The sequence below is a fragment of the Nerophis ophidion genome, linkage group LG10, assembly GCF_033978795.1.
Source record: "Nerophis ophidion isolate RoL-2023_Sa linkage group LG10, RoL_Noph_v1.0, whole genome shotgun sequence".
Lineage (NCBI taxonomy): Eukaryota > Metazoa > Chordata > Actinopteri > Syngnathiformes > Syngnathidae > Nerophis > Nerophis ophidion.
Window position 1 is genome coordinate 55,231,056 of NC_084620.1, and position 15,773 is coordinate 55,246,828.

At 42.7% G+C, this 15,773-nt stretch overlaps 1 protein-coding gene across 2 annotated transcripts in view; it reads left to right on the top strand.

Annotated features, from left to right (window-relative positions):
- Window positions 1-15,773, top strand: part of LOC133561026 (FYVE, RhoGEF and PH domain-containing protein 6-like) — a 68,485-nt gene that overhangs the window by 22,138 nt on the left and 30,574 nt on the right. For both annotated transcript variants that reach the window (XM_061914157.1, XM_061914158.1), the window contains exons 3-5: window positions 3,389-3,500; window positions 14,977-15,044; window positions 15,131-15,161. In XM_061914157.1, coding sequence (XP_061770141.1) covers window positions 3,389-3,500; window positions 14,977-15,044; window positions 15,131-15,161 — 211 coding nt within the window. The remainder of the gene's footprint in view (window positions 1-3,388; window positions 3,501-14,976; window positions 15,045-15,130; window positions 15,162-15,773) is intronic.

Consider the following 15,773-nt stretch of genomic DNA (forward strand, 5'->3'; position numbering starts at 1 on the left):
TACCTTGCGGCCACAGCTCCGATCTGCCGCCTCGACAATAGAGGTGCGGAACATGGTCCACTCGGACTCAATGTCCAGCACCTCCCTCGTGACATGTTCAAAGTTCTTCCGGAGGTGGGAATTGAAACTTTGTCTGACAGGAGACTCTGCCAGACGTTCCCAGCAGACCCTCACAATGCGTTTGGGCCTCCCAGGTCTGTCCGGCATCCTCCCCCACCATCGCAGCCAACTCACCACCAGGTGGTGATCGGTAGAAAGCTCCGCTCCTCTCTTCACCCGAGTGTCCATAACATGAGGCCGCAAATCCGATGACACAACTACAAAGTCGATCATGGAACTGCGGCCTAGGGTGTCCTGGTGCCAAGTGCACATATGGACACCCTTATGCTTGAACATGGTGTTTGTTATGGACAATCCGTGACGAGCACAAAAGTCCAATAACAAAACACCACTCGGGTTCAGATCCGGGCGGCCATTCTTCCCAATCACGCCTCTCCAGGTTTCACTGTCGTTGCCAACGTGAGCGTTGAAGTCTCCCAGTAGGACAAGGGAATCACCCGGGGGAGCACTTTCCAGTACTCCCTCGAGCGTTCCCAAAAAGGGTGGGTACTCTGAACTGCTGTTTGGTGCATAAGCACAAACAACAGTCAGGACCCGTCCCCCCACCCGAAGGCGGAGGGAGGCTACCCTTTCGTCCACCGGGTTGAACTCCAACGTACAGGCTTTGAGCCGGGGGGAAACAAGAATTGCCACCCCAGCCCGTCGCCTCTCACTGCCGGCAACGCCAGAGTGGAAGAGGGTCCAATCCCTCTCGAGAGAAGTGGTTCCAGAGCCCTTGCTGTGCGTCGAAGTGAGTCCGACTATATCCAGCCGGAATTTCTCGACTTCGCGCACTAGCTCAGGCTCTTTCCCCCCCAGTGACGTGACGTTCCACGTCCCAAGAGCTAGCTTCTGTAGCCGAGGATCTGACCGCCAAGTGCCCTGCCTTCGGCTGTCGCCCAGCTCACAATGCACCCGACCTCTATGGCCCCTGCTATGGGTGGTGAGCCCATTGGAGGGGTGACCCACGTTGCCTCTTCGGGCTGTGCCCGGCCGGGCCCCATGGGAACAGGCCCGGCCACCAGGCGCTCGCCATCGTGCCCCACCTCCGGGCCTGACTCCAGAGGGGGGCCCCGGTGACCCGCGTCCGGGCGAGGGAAATCTGGGTCCATGATGTTTCTTCTTCATAAAGGTCTTCGAGCTGCTCTTTGTCTGATCCCTCACCTAGAACCTGTTTGCCTTGGGAGACCCTACCAGGGGGCTTTATGCCCCCGGACAACATAGCTCCTAGGATCATTGGGACACCCGATCATAAAGATGATTTTTCCATCATATTTCTAATTGTCAAAACACATAAAATTAACACCAAGTTTGGATTTGTAGCTCATCTGGTTCAAATGTAGAGGCTAAAGCGTTTTCGGGTGGTGGCCATGTTGGATCAGCCGCTGTGGCAACCCCAAAGGCCACCAGCGCGGGCGCCCCAGCCAAATCATTTAAGTATGTCCTGAGCTACACCTGTGCCAAATTTGGCGCTTTTAGACAAAAGTAGCGATGAGGTGGCGACTTGTCCAGGGTGTACCCCGCCTTCCGCCCGATTGTAGCTGAGATAGGCGCCAGCGCCCCCGCGACCCCAAAAGGGAATAAGCAGTAGAAAATGGATGGATGGTATAGATAAAAGTAAATGAACACACCCTAAAGCAGGGGTCACCAACCTTTTTGAAACCAAGAGCTACTTCTTGGGTACTGATTAATGCGAAGGGCTACCAGTTTGATACACACTTAAATAAATTGCCAGAAATAGCCAATTTGCTCAATTTACCTTTAATAAATAAATCTATATGTATATATTTAAAAAATGGGTATTTCTATCTGTCATTCCGTCGTACATTTTTTTCCCTTTTACGGAAGGTTTTTTGGTAGAGAATAAATGATGAAAAAAACACTTAATTGAACGGTTTAAAAGAGGAGAAAAGGCAAAAAAAATGAACATTTTATTTTGAAACATAGTTTATCTTCAATTTCGACTCTTTAAAATTCAAAATTCAACCGATAAAAATGAGTAGAAAAACCAGGTAGTTTGAATCTTTTTGAAAAAAATAAAAGATTTTATGGAACATCATTAGTAATTTTTCCTGATTAAGATTAATTTTACAATTTTGATGACATGTTTTAAATAGGTTAAAATCCAATCTGCACTTTGTTAGAATATATAACAAATTGGACCAAGTTATATTTCTAACAAAGACAAATCATTATTTTGTCTAGATTTTCCAGAACAAAAAATTTAAAAGAAATTCAAAAGACTTTGAAATAAGATTTAAATTTGATTCTACAGATTTTGTACATTTGCCAGAATAATTTTTTTGAATTTTAATTATAATAAGTTTGAAGGAATATTTCACAAATATTCTTTCTTGAAAAAACAGAAGCTAAAATGAAGAATTAAATTAAAATGTATTTATTATTCTTTACAATAAAAAATATACATATACTTGAAAATTAATTTAAATTGTCAGGAAAAAAGAGGAAGAAAGGTAAAAAGGTATATGTGTTTAAAAATCATAAAATCATTTTTAAGTTTGTATTTTTTCTCTAAAATTGTCTTTCTGAAAGTTATTAGAAGCAAAGTAAAAAAATAAATGAATTTATTTAAACAAGTGAAGACCAAGTCTTTAAAATATTTCCTTGGATTTTCAAATTCTTTTTGAGTTTTGTCTCTCTTAGAATTAAAAATGTCGAGCAAAGCGAAACCAGCTTGCTAGTAAATAAATACAATTTAAAAAATAGAGGCAGCTCACTGGTAAGTGCTGCTATTTGAGCTATTTTTAGAACAGGCCAGCGGGCGACTCATCTGGTCCTTACGGGCGACCTGGTGCCCGCGTTGGTGACCCCTGCCCTAAAGTCTCCCTCAGGGCCCCCACTAAAAATGTTGACTCAAATGAGTCTTTGTGGTCAAGATTGGGCTTGATGGCGGCGGCACTAACACAACCGTTAATTGTATCAGGTGTTTATAACGTGTTTGCATTATGGAGAGCGACCACGGCGGTTGCTAAGTGTCTGTCAGGCTGTAAACAAGTGGCGCCCTGTACCTGACGCTCCACGCCACACGCCCACAGGCCTTTTGGGTAAGAGAGACCATCAATAGTTCTCATCCACAGCCAGGGTGATGATTCAGGTTCCAACAGACCCACAGAATGAAATCAAAAACATCAGAGGCCGACACGTTTGTGCTTGCACTCTGCGGCCTGACCTCAATGTCTCACACACACTGAAAAAGACAGCTCCAGGCTTAATAAGTCTTAAAAAAAAAAAAAGAAACATATTAAAAACACTGACTTTTGTTGCGCAGCGACTGGCCGAGGAAAGACGTCTACAGTGAGGAGGACGAGGCCCACAGTTCAGATGACGAGGACAACAGCTCCACCTCCAGCAAGGAGCACATGGAGGAGGTCGACAGACAGGTAAACATGGACCATCTTATTCTGGGCTCGTTAGCATGCATTCAAACATCAAGGTACAGCTTGTCATATAGCAACATTTATATATTATTTACTGTCTATATCAGGGGTGCCCATTACGTCGATCGCGAGCTACCAGTCGACCGCGGGGGGTGTGTCAGTTGATCTCCAGCCGGGCTTTTAAAAAAAATACACCTAAAAATTAGTGATCATCAATCATCACCAAGACGTCACTTAAATGACATTCACGGTACCGGAGGGTCTTGTGAGATGACGCTGGCTGCTGCAAGATCATTATTATTAAAAATGACCGAGAGGAAGGCGAGAAACACTTTTTATTTCAACAGACTCTCGCGCCGTACCTTCCGTCAAAACTCTAAAGGCCGACTGCACATTTCCTATCTTCACAATAAAAGCCCTGCTTCATGCTGCCTGCGCTAACTAAATACAGAGTCTTGGAAAACTGGCGTGCACAAGCGATCCCTGTGATGTGCACGCCAGCTTTCCGAGACTCTTATTTTGTTAGCGCAGGCAGCATGAAGCAGGGCTTTTATTGTGAAGATAGGAAATGTGCAGTCGGCCTTTAGAGTTTTGACGGAAGGGACGGCGCGAAAGTCTGTTGAAATAAAAAGTGTTTCTCGCCTTCCTCTCTGTCATTTTTTCATAATAATTAACTGGCAGCAGCCAGCGTCATCTCACAAGACCCTCGGGTGCCGTGAATGTAAGTCAAGCAAGCTACGGAATTTGCCGCCAATGTTTTTCTTGTAAAGTGTATGGAAGCTGGATGAATTAGATGGCAAAAACCAACCACTTTCATGTGGTATTGTACAGAAAGGACAACTTTTTCTCTCCTCCATTTGAAAATGTGGGCGTTATCATCATTACTGTCTGATTCCAATCAATGCAAGTCATCAGAATCAGGTAATACACCAACTTATATTCTTGTCTTCGTGAAAGAAAGACATCTATATGTGTTACACATGCTTGTATTATCATTAAACACATTTAACTTGTTTACAAAAATGTCTCTTTCATAAATAAATACATATAAATGATATATATAAATGAGGTAGATCCCCTCGAGTTGGTCAATTGAAAAGTAGCTCGCCTGCAGAAAAAGTGTGGGCACCCCTGGTCTATATGTTTACATTTTTATATAAGCGTTAAATAAATATATGAATACATAATATCATATGTAACAGTGGTTCTCAACCTATTCTCCACCTCAGAAAAAACTTTGCCTTCCAAGTGCCACCATAATGACCAACATTAAAGTAGCTCTGAGTATTCATTAAAAACAAGCAGAGGTTTTATTTAACAAGTATATTTAATATTTTGGCCACTGTAGCATTACACAATGTTTGAATATAGTAAGATAAAAAACTACTATCTGGTGATTCTTTGGCGTACCAGTAGAACAGGGGTGTCAAACTCAAATACAGAGTGGGCCAAAATTTAAAACTGAACAAAGCCGCGGGCCAAGGTTGAAGAAATTAACCTTTTAATAGGGACCCAAAAAAGTTTTGCAATGAATATTGAACAAGCAAGGCTTAAATAGGGCAGCACGGTGGAACAGGGGTTAGTGCATCTGCTTCACAATACGAAGGTCCTGAGTAATCCTGGGTTCAATCCCGGGCTCGGGATCTTTCTGTGTGGAGTTTGCATGTTCTCCCCGTGACTGGCTGGGTTCCCTCCGGGTACTCGGGCGTCCTCCCATGGAACAGGTAGAGCTTATATAACGTAATAGTGCAAAATCAACTTTCAAAAAACAAACGAAAAAACATCAGTGGTATATTAAATAAAGCGTAATTTAAAAAATGAATGCTTCTTTTCTATTTGCAGCCTTCTGAGGTAAATATCAACATTTACTTTTTCCGCAGGCTAATAAATTCGAAAATAAAATAAAACTGAGCTGGGCGGGGTTTGGTGGTAGCGGGGGGTGTATGTTGTAGCATTCCGGAAGAGTTGTGCTGCAAGGGATTCTGGGTATTTGTTCTGTTGTGTTTATGTTGTGTTACTGTGCGGGTGTTCTCCCGAAATGTGTTTTGTCATTCTTGTTTGGTGTGGGTTCACAGTGTGGCGCATATTTGTGACAATGTTAAAGTTGTTTATACGGCCACCCTCAGTGTGACCTGTATGGCTGTTGACCAAGTATGGGTGTGTGAAAGCCGCATATATTATGTGACTTGGCCAGCATGCTGTTTATGTGGAGGAAAAGAGGACGTGACTGCATGTTGTAGAGGACGCTAAAGGCAGTGCTTTTAAGGCACACTCCCAATATTGTTGTCCGGGTGGAAATCGGGAGAATGGTTGCCCAGGGAGATTTTTGGGAAGGGCACTAAACTTCGGAAATCTCCCGGGAAAATCGGGAGGGTTGGCAAGTATGAGTATTAGCGGTGAATGTGGTGTTACCGGCGGGCCAGCTCTAATGTTAATTTGATATTGGCTCAAGGGCCAAATGAAATTAAACGGCGGGCCAATTTTGGCCCGCGGGCCAGAGTTTGACATCCATGCAGTAGAACGATGCGCTTACTAATACCATACTTTGAGAATTGCTGATATATAGAGATGTCCGATAATGGCTTTTTTGCTGATATTGTCCAACTCTTAATTACCGATTCCGATATCAACCGATACTGACATATACCGTCGTGGAATGAACACATTATTATGCCTAATTTTGTTATGATTCCCCCCCGCTGGATGCATTAACGGTTTTCCAAAATAAATCAACTCAAGTTATGGGAAAAAATGCCAACATGGCAGTGCCATATTTATTATTGAAGTCACAAAGTGCATTTTTTATTTTTTAACATACCTCAAAACTACAGCTTGGAATTTGGGACATGCTCTCCCTGAGAAAGCATGAGGAGGTTAAGGGTGTCTACTGTAGCGTCCCGGAAGAGTTAGTGCTGCAAGGGGTTCTGGGTATTTGTTCTGTTGTGTTTATGTTGCGTTCCGGTGCAGATGTTCTCCCGAAATGGGTTTGTCAATCTTGTTTGGTGTGGGTTCACACATATTTGTAACAGTGTTAACGTTTTTTATAGGGTCACCCTCAGTGTGACCTGTATGGCTTTTGACCAAGTATGCCTTGCATTCACTTGTGTGTGTGTGAAAAGTCGTTGATATTATGTGACTGGGCCGGCACGCAAAGGCAGTGCCTTTTAGGTTTATTGGCGCTTTGTACCACTCCGTTTTAAAAAGTCATACATTTTACTTTTTGATACCGATAATTTCCAATATTACATTTTAAAGCATTTATCGGCCGATAAAATCATCAGTCTGATATTATCGGACATCTCTACTGATATATAAAATAAATGGATTAGTGCTGAGGGTTTGCTCTACTTGTAATTGATCATTGCGGCTCACCACGGCAAAATAAAAGCCGGTAGGCCTTTAATAATGAGGGTTTTTTACATGGAAACAAATTACCAGTAAAGTCTAATATAGTTTAATTTGATGTATATAGCTTAATATTTGTGTACTATTAACCAGCGATGCAGCGAAAATTCGGCCGCCGAAATAAGACTGCGCTCACCGAAACCAAATGACGTAAGCAATACGAACAGGGTTGTCTAGCGCCGTGTTTTTCAACCTTTTTAGAGCCAAGGCACATTTTTTGCGTTGAAAAAATGCAGAGGCACACCACCAGCAGAAATCATTAAAAAAGTAAACTCGTCGTCGCAATTGTTGGATATGACTTTAAAGCAGGGGTGTCAAACTCGAATACAGAATGGGACAAAATTCTAAACTGAACAAAGCCGCGGGCCAAAGTTGAAAATCTTAACCTTTTAATAGGGACCCAAACAAGTTTTGCATTGAATATTGAACAAGCAAGGCTTATATAACTTTATAGTGACTGGCAAAATCGAGTTTTCTTGGTAGCGGGGGTGTATATTGTAGCGTCCCAGAAGAGTTAGTGCTGCAAGGGGTTCTGGGTATTTGTTATGTTGTGTTACGGTGCGGATGTTCTCCCAAAATGTGTTTGTCATTCTTGTTTGGTGTGGGTTCACAGTGTGTTGTTAAAGTTGTTTATACGGCCACCCTCAGTGTGACTTGTATGGCTGTTGACCAAGTATGCCTTGCATTCACTTGTGTGTGTGTGTAGAAGCCGCATATATTACGTGACTGGGCCGGCACGCTGTTTGTATGGAGGAAAAGCGGACGTAACGACAGGTTGTATAGGATGCTAAAAGCAGTACCTTTAAGGCATGCCCCCAATATTGTTATCCGGGTGGAAATTCGGGAGAATGGTTGCCCCGGGAGATTTTCGGGGGGGGGGGCCCTGAAATCCGTCATTCTCCTGGAAAGATCGGGAGGGTTGGCAAGTATGAGAATTAGCGTTGAATGCGGTGATACAGCCGCACTGCCACTGTATAATACCGGCGGGCCAGCTCTAATTTTAATTTATTATTGCCTCAAGGGCCAAATAAATTAGGGCCAGAGTTTGACACCCATGCTTTAAAGTATAACCAAGCATGCATGACTATAGCTCTTGTCTCAAAGTAGGTGTACTGTCACCACCTGTCACATCACACCCTGACTATTTTGCACTTTTTGCTGTTTTCCTGTGTGTAGTGTTTTACTTTTTGTCTTGCGCTCCTATTTCGGTGGCTTTTTCCTGTAGCAGTTTCAAGTCTTCCTTTGTTTTAGCAATGAAGAATATTTCAGTTGTTTTTATCCTTCTTTTTGTGGACATTGTTGATTGTTATGTCATGTTCGGACGTACATTGTGGACGCCGTCTTTGCGCCACAGTAAGTCTTTGCTGTCGTCCAGCATTCTGTTTTTGTTTACTTTGTAGCCAGTTCAGTTTTAGTTCCGTTCTGCATAGCCTTCCCTAAGCTTCAATGCCTTTTCTTCGGGGGCAGTCACCTTTTCTTTACTTTTGGTTTAAGCATTGTACACATTTTACCTGCATACTGCCTCCCGCTGTTTCCGACATCTACAAAGTAATTAGCTACCGGCTGCCACCTGCTGATATGGAAGAGTATTACACAGTTACTCTGCATAGCTCTAGACAGCAACGACACTCATTAACAATACATCATTTGCGGACTATAATTACCGGTTTGCAAACAATATTTTTAACCCAAATAGGTGAAATTCGATTATCTCCCACGGCACACCAGACTATCTCACGGTGTAGAGCCGAGGCAGCATGTGTGCGATGTGGACGTACTTTCATCATCATCATCATCATCATCATCATCATTTATTTTTATTCCTACTTTAATTTATCCGAGATAAACCCGCGGACAGCTATCTACAAAATGTGCAGTGTGTAAATAATAAGAGGACAGTGGCGGCTTTTAAGGAGAGAAAGACGACAGTGAGGCTCACTGTTTGTCAACAAAATAGTCTCCAAACATGAGTACAGTCTCCAATAAAAACAGAAAAGGATGTTATATATATATGTATGTATGTATGTATGTATGTATGTATGTATATATATATATATATATAATATATATATATATATATGTATGTATATATATATATATGTATGTGTGTATATATATATATATATATATATATATATATATATATATAATTACTGTACTAGTATCAACAAAAAAGGCATGTTTCGCCAGACTGGAGCTCACAAAAATGTCCGTCAGTCAGTTACTAATGTGGAAGTTGTAAGGGTGATCATTTTGTTTTTCTTCAGTGAATATCCTAACCGAGCATGATGTTAGCCAGTCCCCCACCCATCTGCCGTTGTGTCCTTTGGCAAGACGCGTCCTCAACCTTCAGACTTCCAGTGCCACCCACACTCTTGTATGAATGTGAATAAATATTTGGGGGTGGTCGGAAAGGCCGTTGGCGTAAATTGGGCAGCCATGTTTATGTGACTTTACCAAGGGCATGTAGCTTACCACCAAAGTGTTCATGTGGATTGAATGCTTCATGACTTCTCTCTCGTTCTAATGAGTGTGTGTGTGCTTTGGGTCTGTACAAAAAAGCGCTATATAAGCCCAATTGGTTGCTATTAAGCGCTTTTTTGTACAGACCCAAATGCTAATGTTTGTGTCCCATTGTTGTTTGGCACAGGTGTCAAACTCAAGGCCCGGGGGCCGGATGTGGCCCGCCACTTCATTTTATTTGGCCCTCGAAAGCCTGGCAGTAATATGTTTCAATTAATTACCGTAATTGTTCTTACTAAATCAATCATCAATCAATCAATGTTTATTTATATAGCCCCAAATCACAAATGTCTCAAAGGACTGCACAAATCATTACGACTACGACATCCTCGGAAGAACCCACAAAAGGGCAAGGAAAACTCACACCCAGTGGGAAGGGAGAATTCACATCCAGTGGGACGCCAGTGACAATGCTGACTATGAGAAACCTTGGAGAGGACCTCAGATGTGGGCAACCCCCCCCCCCCCCCCCCTTTAGGGGACCGAAAGCAATGGATGTCGAGCGGGTCTAACATGATACTGTGAAAGTTCAATCCATAGTGGCTCCAACACAGCCGCGAGAGTTCAGTTCAAAGCGGATCCAAGACAGCAGCGAGAGTCCCGTCCACAGGAAACCATCCCAAGCGGAGGCGGATCAGTAGCGTAGCGATGTCCCCAACCCATACACAGGCGAGCGGTGCATCCTGGGTCCCGACGAGCGGTCCATCCTGGGTCTCGACTCTGGACAGCCAGTACTTTTGTGGGTTCTTCCGAGGATGTTGTAGTCGTAATGATTTGTGCAGTCCTTTGAGACATTTGTGATTTGGGGCTATATAAATAAACATTGATTGATTGATTGATACTTCATCCATGGTCATCGCACCGGACCCCCTCCACAAGGGAGGGGGGGACATAGGAGAAAAAAGAAAAGAAGCGGCAGATCAACTGGTCTAAAAAGGAGGTCTATTTAAAGGCTAGAGTATACAGATGAGTTTTAAGGTGAGACTTAAATGCTTCTACTGAGGTAGCATCTCGAACTGTTACCAGGAGGGCATTCCAGAGTACTGGACCCCGAATGGAAAACGCTCTATAGCCCGCAGACTTTTTTTGGCCTCTAGGAATCACTAATAAGCTGGAGTCTTTAGAACGCAGATTTCTTGCCGGGACATATGGTACAATACAATCGGCAAGATAGGATGGAGCTGGACCGTGTAGTATTTTATACGTAAGTAGTAAAACCTTAAAGTCACATCTTAAGTGCACAGGAAGCCAGTGCAGGTGAGCCAGTATAGGTATATCTATAGGTATATATGTATATGTATAGACAGTATAGGTATATATGTATATAAAGGTATATACAGTATAGATATATATGAAGGTATATATGTATATAAAGGAATATACAGTATAGGCGTAATGTGATCAAACTTTCTTGTTCTTGTCAAAAGTCTAGCATCCGCATTTTGTACCAACTATAATCTTTTAATGCTAGACATGGGGAGACCCGAAAATAATACGTTACAGTAATCGAGACGAGGCGTAACAAACGCATGGATAATGATCTCGGCGTCATTAGTGGACAAAATGGAGCGAATTTTATTCTTTCTTTCTATTTTGGGAGAAGAAAAATATATGTATTCCATTCAATGACAAATTATGTTAACTTAAATATTGTCTAATTATGCAAAAATATAATATCAAACATTCAAACAATTTTTTAAATAAAAATAAATACTAGTAATAATGATTTCAAAGCAAGTTATCCATCATATTTGTGCAATGTAAAAGTAGCAATAAATTTCATGGTCAAATTGTCAAATTTCCTGTGGTTTTTACAGCATTTTTTTTTAAATGAAAAAAAAAAGGTACTTTTTTTTTACTGTAATAAACTGTGCTGCCGTTTTGACATTTACAGTAATACACCGAAAAATCTACGCTTGTTGATTTGCGGTGAACAAACAAACAAACTGGCTTTAGGGCTTTTTTTCTGCTAAGGGGACAGGACGATTGATCCGTGTTAAGGAAAGAATGAATGGGGCCATGTATCGTGAGATTTTGAGCCAAATCCTCCTTCCATCAGTGAGAGCTTTGAATGGTTGACCAAATACTTATTTTCCACTATAATTTACAAATACATTCTTTTAAATTCCTACAGTGTGAATTCCTGGATTTTGAATTCTGTCTCTCACAGTTGAAGTGTACCTATGATGAAAATTACAGACCTCTGTCAACATTTTAAGTGGGAGAACTTGCACAATCAGTGGCTGACTAAATACTTTTTTGCCCCACTGTATATATATATATATGTATATAAGAAATACTTGAATGTCAGTTAATTCTAGCTATAAATATACTCCTCCCCTTAGGGCATTTCACACAAACAAGTGAATACAAGGCAACAGCCATTTAAACAACTTTAACACTGTTACAAATATGCGCCACACTGGGAACTCACACCAAACAAGAATGACAAACACATTTCGGGAGAACATCTGCACCGTAACACAACAGAACAAATACCCAGAACCCCTTGCAGCACTAACTCTTCCGGGACGCTACACTATACACCCCCCGCTACCCTCTACCCCTCCGCCCCCCAGCTCAACCTCCTCATGCTCTCTCAGGGAGAGCATGTCCCAGATTCCAAGCTGCAGTTTTGAGGCATGTTAAAAAAACAATGGACTTTTTGACTTCAATGATAAATATGGCAGAGCCATGTTGGCATTTTTTTCCATAACTTGAGTTGATTTATTTTGGAAAACCTTGTTACATTGATTGTTTAATGGATCCAGCGGGGCATCACGACAAAATCAGGCATAATAATGTGTTCATTCCACGACTGCATACCTGTATATCGCTATCGGCTGATATCGGAATCAGTACCTAAGAGTTGGGGAATATCGGATATCGGCAAAAAAGCCATTATCGGACATCTCTAACTACAATAGGGCCCCACGGCGCACTGGACTTTAGTTAAAGGCCTACTGAAATGTTTAGTTAAAGGCCTACTGAAATGTTTAGCTAAAGGCCTACTGAAATGTTTAGTTAAAGGCCTACTGAAATGTTTAGTTAAAGGCCTACTGAAATGAGATTTTCTTATTCAAACGGGGATAGCAGGTCCATTCTATGTGTCATACTTGATCATTTTGCGATATTGCCATATTTTTGCTGAAAGGATTTAGTAGAGAACATCGACAATAAAGTTTGCAACTTTTGGTCGCTAATAAAAAAGCCTTGCCTGTACCGGAAGTAGCAGACGATGTGCGCGTGATGTCACGGGTTGTAGGGATCCTCACATCCTCACATTGTTTACAATCATAGCCTCCAGCAGCAAGAGCTATTCGGACCGAGAAAGCGACAATACCCCCATTAATTTGAGCGAGGATGAAAGATTCGTGGATGAGGAAATTTAGAGTGAAGGAGTAGAAAAGAAAAAAAAAAGGCGATTGCGGTGGGAGCGATTCAGATGTTATTACACACATTTACTAGGATAATTCTGGAAAATCCCTTATCTGCCTACTGTGTTGCTAGTGTTCTAGTGAGATTAAATATTACCTGAAAGTCGGAGGGGTGTGGCCACGGGTGTCTTGACGCCAGAGTCTCTGAGGGAAGTCATGGCCGCTGCAGCAGGACACAAGCTCCGCTGATGTCTCCGGTAAGAGGCGACTTATTACCACAATTTTCTCACCGAAAACTGCCGGTTGACACGTAGTCGGGATCCATGTTCGCTTGACCGCTCTGATCCATAGTAAAGCTTCATCTTCGGGAATTTTAAACAAGGAAACACCGGCTGTGTTTGTGTGGCTAAAGGCTAAAAGATTCCCACCTACATCTTTCTTCTTTGACGTCTCCATTATTAATTGAACAAATTGCAAAAGAATCAGCAACACAGATGTCCGGAATACTGTGTAATTATGCATTTAAAGCAGACTACTTATAGGTTGGATCGGGCTGGAAAATAATGTCCGCTACAACCGGTGACGTCAAACGCACGCGTCATCATACCGCGACGTTTTCAACAGGACACTTGGCGGGAAATTTAAAATAGCAATTTAGTAAACTAAAAAGGCCGTATTGGCATGTGTTGCAATGTTAATATTTCATCATTGATATATAAACTATCAGACTGCGTGGTCGCTAGTAGTGGCTTTCAGTAGGCCTTTAATGAGGAATCTAACTAAAAAAAACATAACAGTTTTTGTCCACACACTTGTGTGTTATTGTTCCCATGGAGATAAGACGTTCATAAATAGATCGCCTTGCCTGGACTGACCTGTCTGATAGCGTCGTGCCCGCGCCCTACCAGCTGCGGGTTGTCACATTCAGACATTAATCAGACCCGAGACTATTATTACCTCACAAATCACATCATCATCATCATCGCAGTGTCCACAGCATCATGTTAGCGCCGCATGCCGTCATTATCAATCAATCAATCAATGTTTATTTAAAAAGCCCTAAATCACAAATGTCTCAAAGGACTGCACAAATCATTACGACTACGACATCCTCGAAAGAACCCACAAAAGGGCAAGGAAAACTCACACCCAGTGGGCAGGGAGAATTCACATCCAGTGGGACGCCAGTAACAATGCTGACTATGAGAAACCTCGGAGAGGACCTCAGATGTGGGCACCCCCTCTAGGGGACCGAAAGCAATGGATGTCGAGCGGGTCCAACATGATACTGTGAAAGTTCAATCTATAGTGGCTCCAACACAGCCGCGAGAGTTCAGTTCAGAGCGGATCCAAGACAGCAGCGAGAGTCCCGTCCACAGGAAACCATCCCAAGCGGAGGCGGATCAGCAGCGTAGAGATGTCCCCAACCGATACACAGGCGAGCGGTCCATCCTGGGTCCCGACGAGCGGTCCATCCTGGGTCTCGACTCTAGACAGCCAGTACTTCATCCATGGTCATCGGACCGGACCCCCTCCGCAAGGGAGGGGGGGACATAGGAGAAAAAAGAAAAGTGCACAGGAAGCCAGTGCAGGTGAGCCAGTATAGGTATATATGTATGTATATATGTATATAAAGGTATATACAGTACAGGCGTAATGTGATCAAACTTTCTTGTTCTTGTCAACAGTCTAGCAGCCGCATTTTGTACCAACTGTAATCTTTTAATGCTAGACATGGGGAAACCCGATAATAATACGTTACAGTAATCGAGACGAGGCGTAACAAACGCATGGATAATGATCTCGGCGTCTTTAGTGGACAAAACGGAGCGAATTTTAGCGATATTACGGAGATGAAAGAAGGCCGTTTTAGTAACGCTTTTAATGTGTGACTCAAAGGAGAGAGTTGGGTCGAAGATAATACCCAGATTTTTTACAGAGTCACCTTGTTTTATTATTTGGTTGTCAAATGTTAAAGTTGTATTATTAAATAGAGGTTGGTGTCTAGCCGGACCGATAATCAGCATTTCCGTTTTTTTGGCGTTAAGTTGCAAAAAATTTGCGGACATCCATTGTTTAATTTCATTAAGACACGCTTCCAACTGACTACAGTCCGGCGTGTTATTATGTCGGGTCCCCGCGCACCCGTCTCAATGTCTGCTCCACCCCTGCAGCTGGAGGACGAGACCAAGAGGAAGAAGGTGGTGCACATTGCCCAGGAGATCATGAGCTCGGAGAAAGTGTGAGTGGCGGCGACAACGGCAGAGAACCTGGCTTACTGAGCAGCCAGTTTCATGACGCCTCTTTGTGCTCTCTCTCCCTCCTCAGCTTTGTGGACGTTCTCAAGCTTCTGCACATAGTAAGTGGCATCATTTAAATATACGCCTTGTGAAGAAAGGTGGTCTGTCCCTAAAATGCTCTGGCCAAAGGTCTTGGGGTCCAATATGGCCGCCACAGGATTAGTAGAAAGCGGTCCTGTGGCCAACCAGTGGTGGGTGGGTGGGCTATGTCCAAGAAATCGGGTCAGCTCTCATTCTTTTCTGCCCGCGGACGCAGCAGCTGCTTCCTCCCGCCACGGAGCTGACCTCCAGCACACACACACACACACACACACACACACACACACACACACACACACACACACACGTAAATCCTGTGTGAGTGTGTGCATATTTGTGGCGAGCCATCCAGCTAATGGGTTTTTGTAGTGTGTGTGTTGTGTTTTTATACAGTATTGCATCATGAAAATGTATAGATCTATTCATATATATGTCGGGGGTGTCCAAAGTGCGGCCCGCGGGCTGTTTTTTAGCGGCCCCACAGCACATTTTAAGAATACAATTGAAAAAATTTTAAAAACATAAAAAGTGGTATAAAAGAGCAAACAGGTGAAATGTAACAAGAAATGTTTGCAAGGCTTACTCTTATAACACAAAGTGAAGTGAAATGAATTATATTTATATAGCACTTT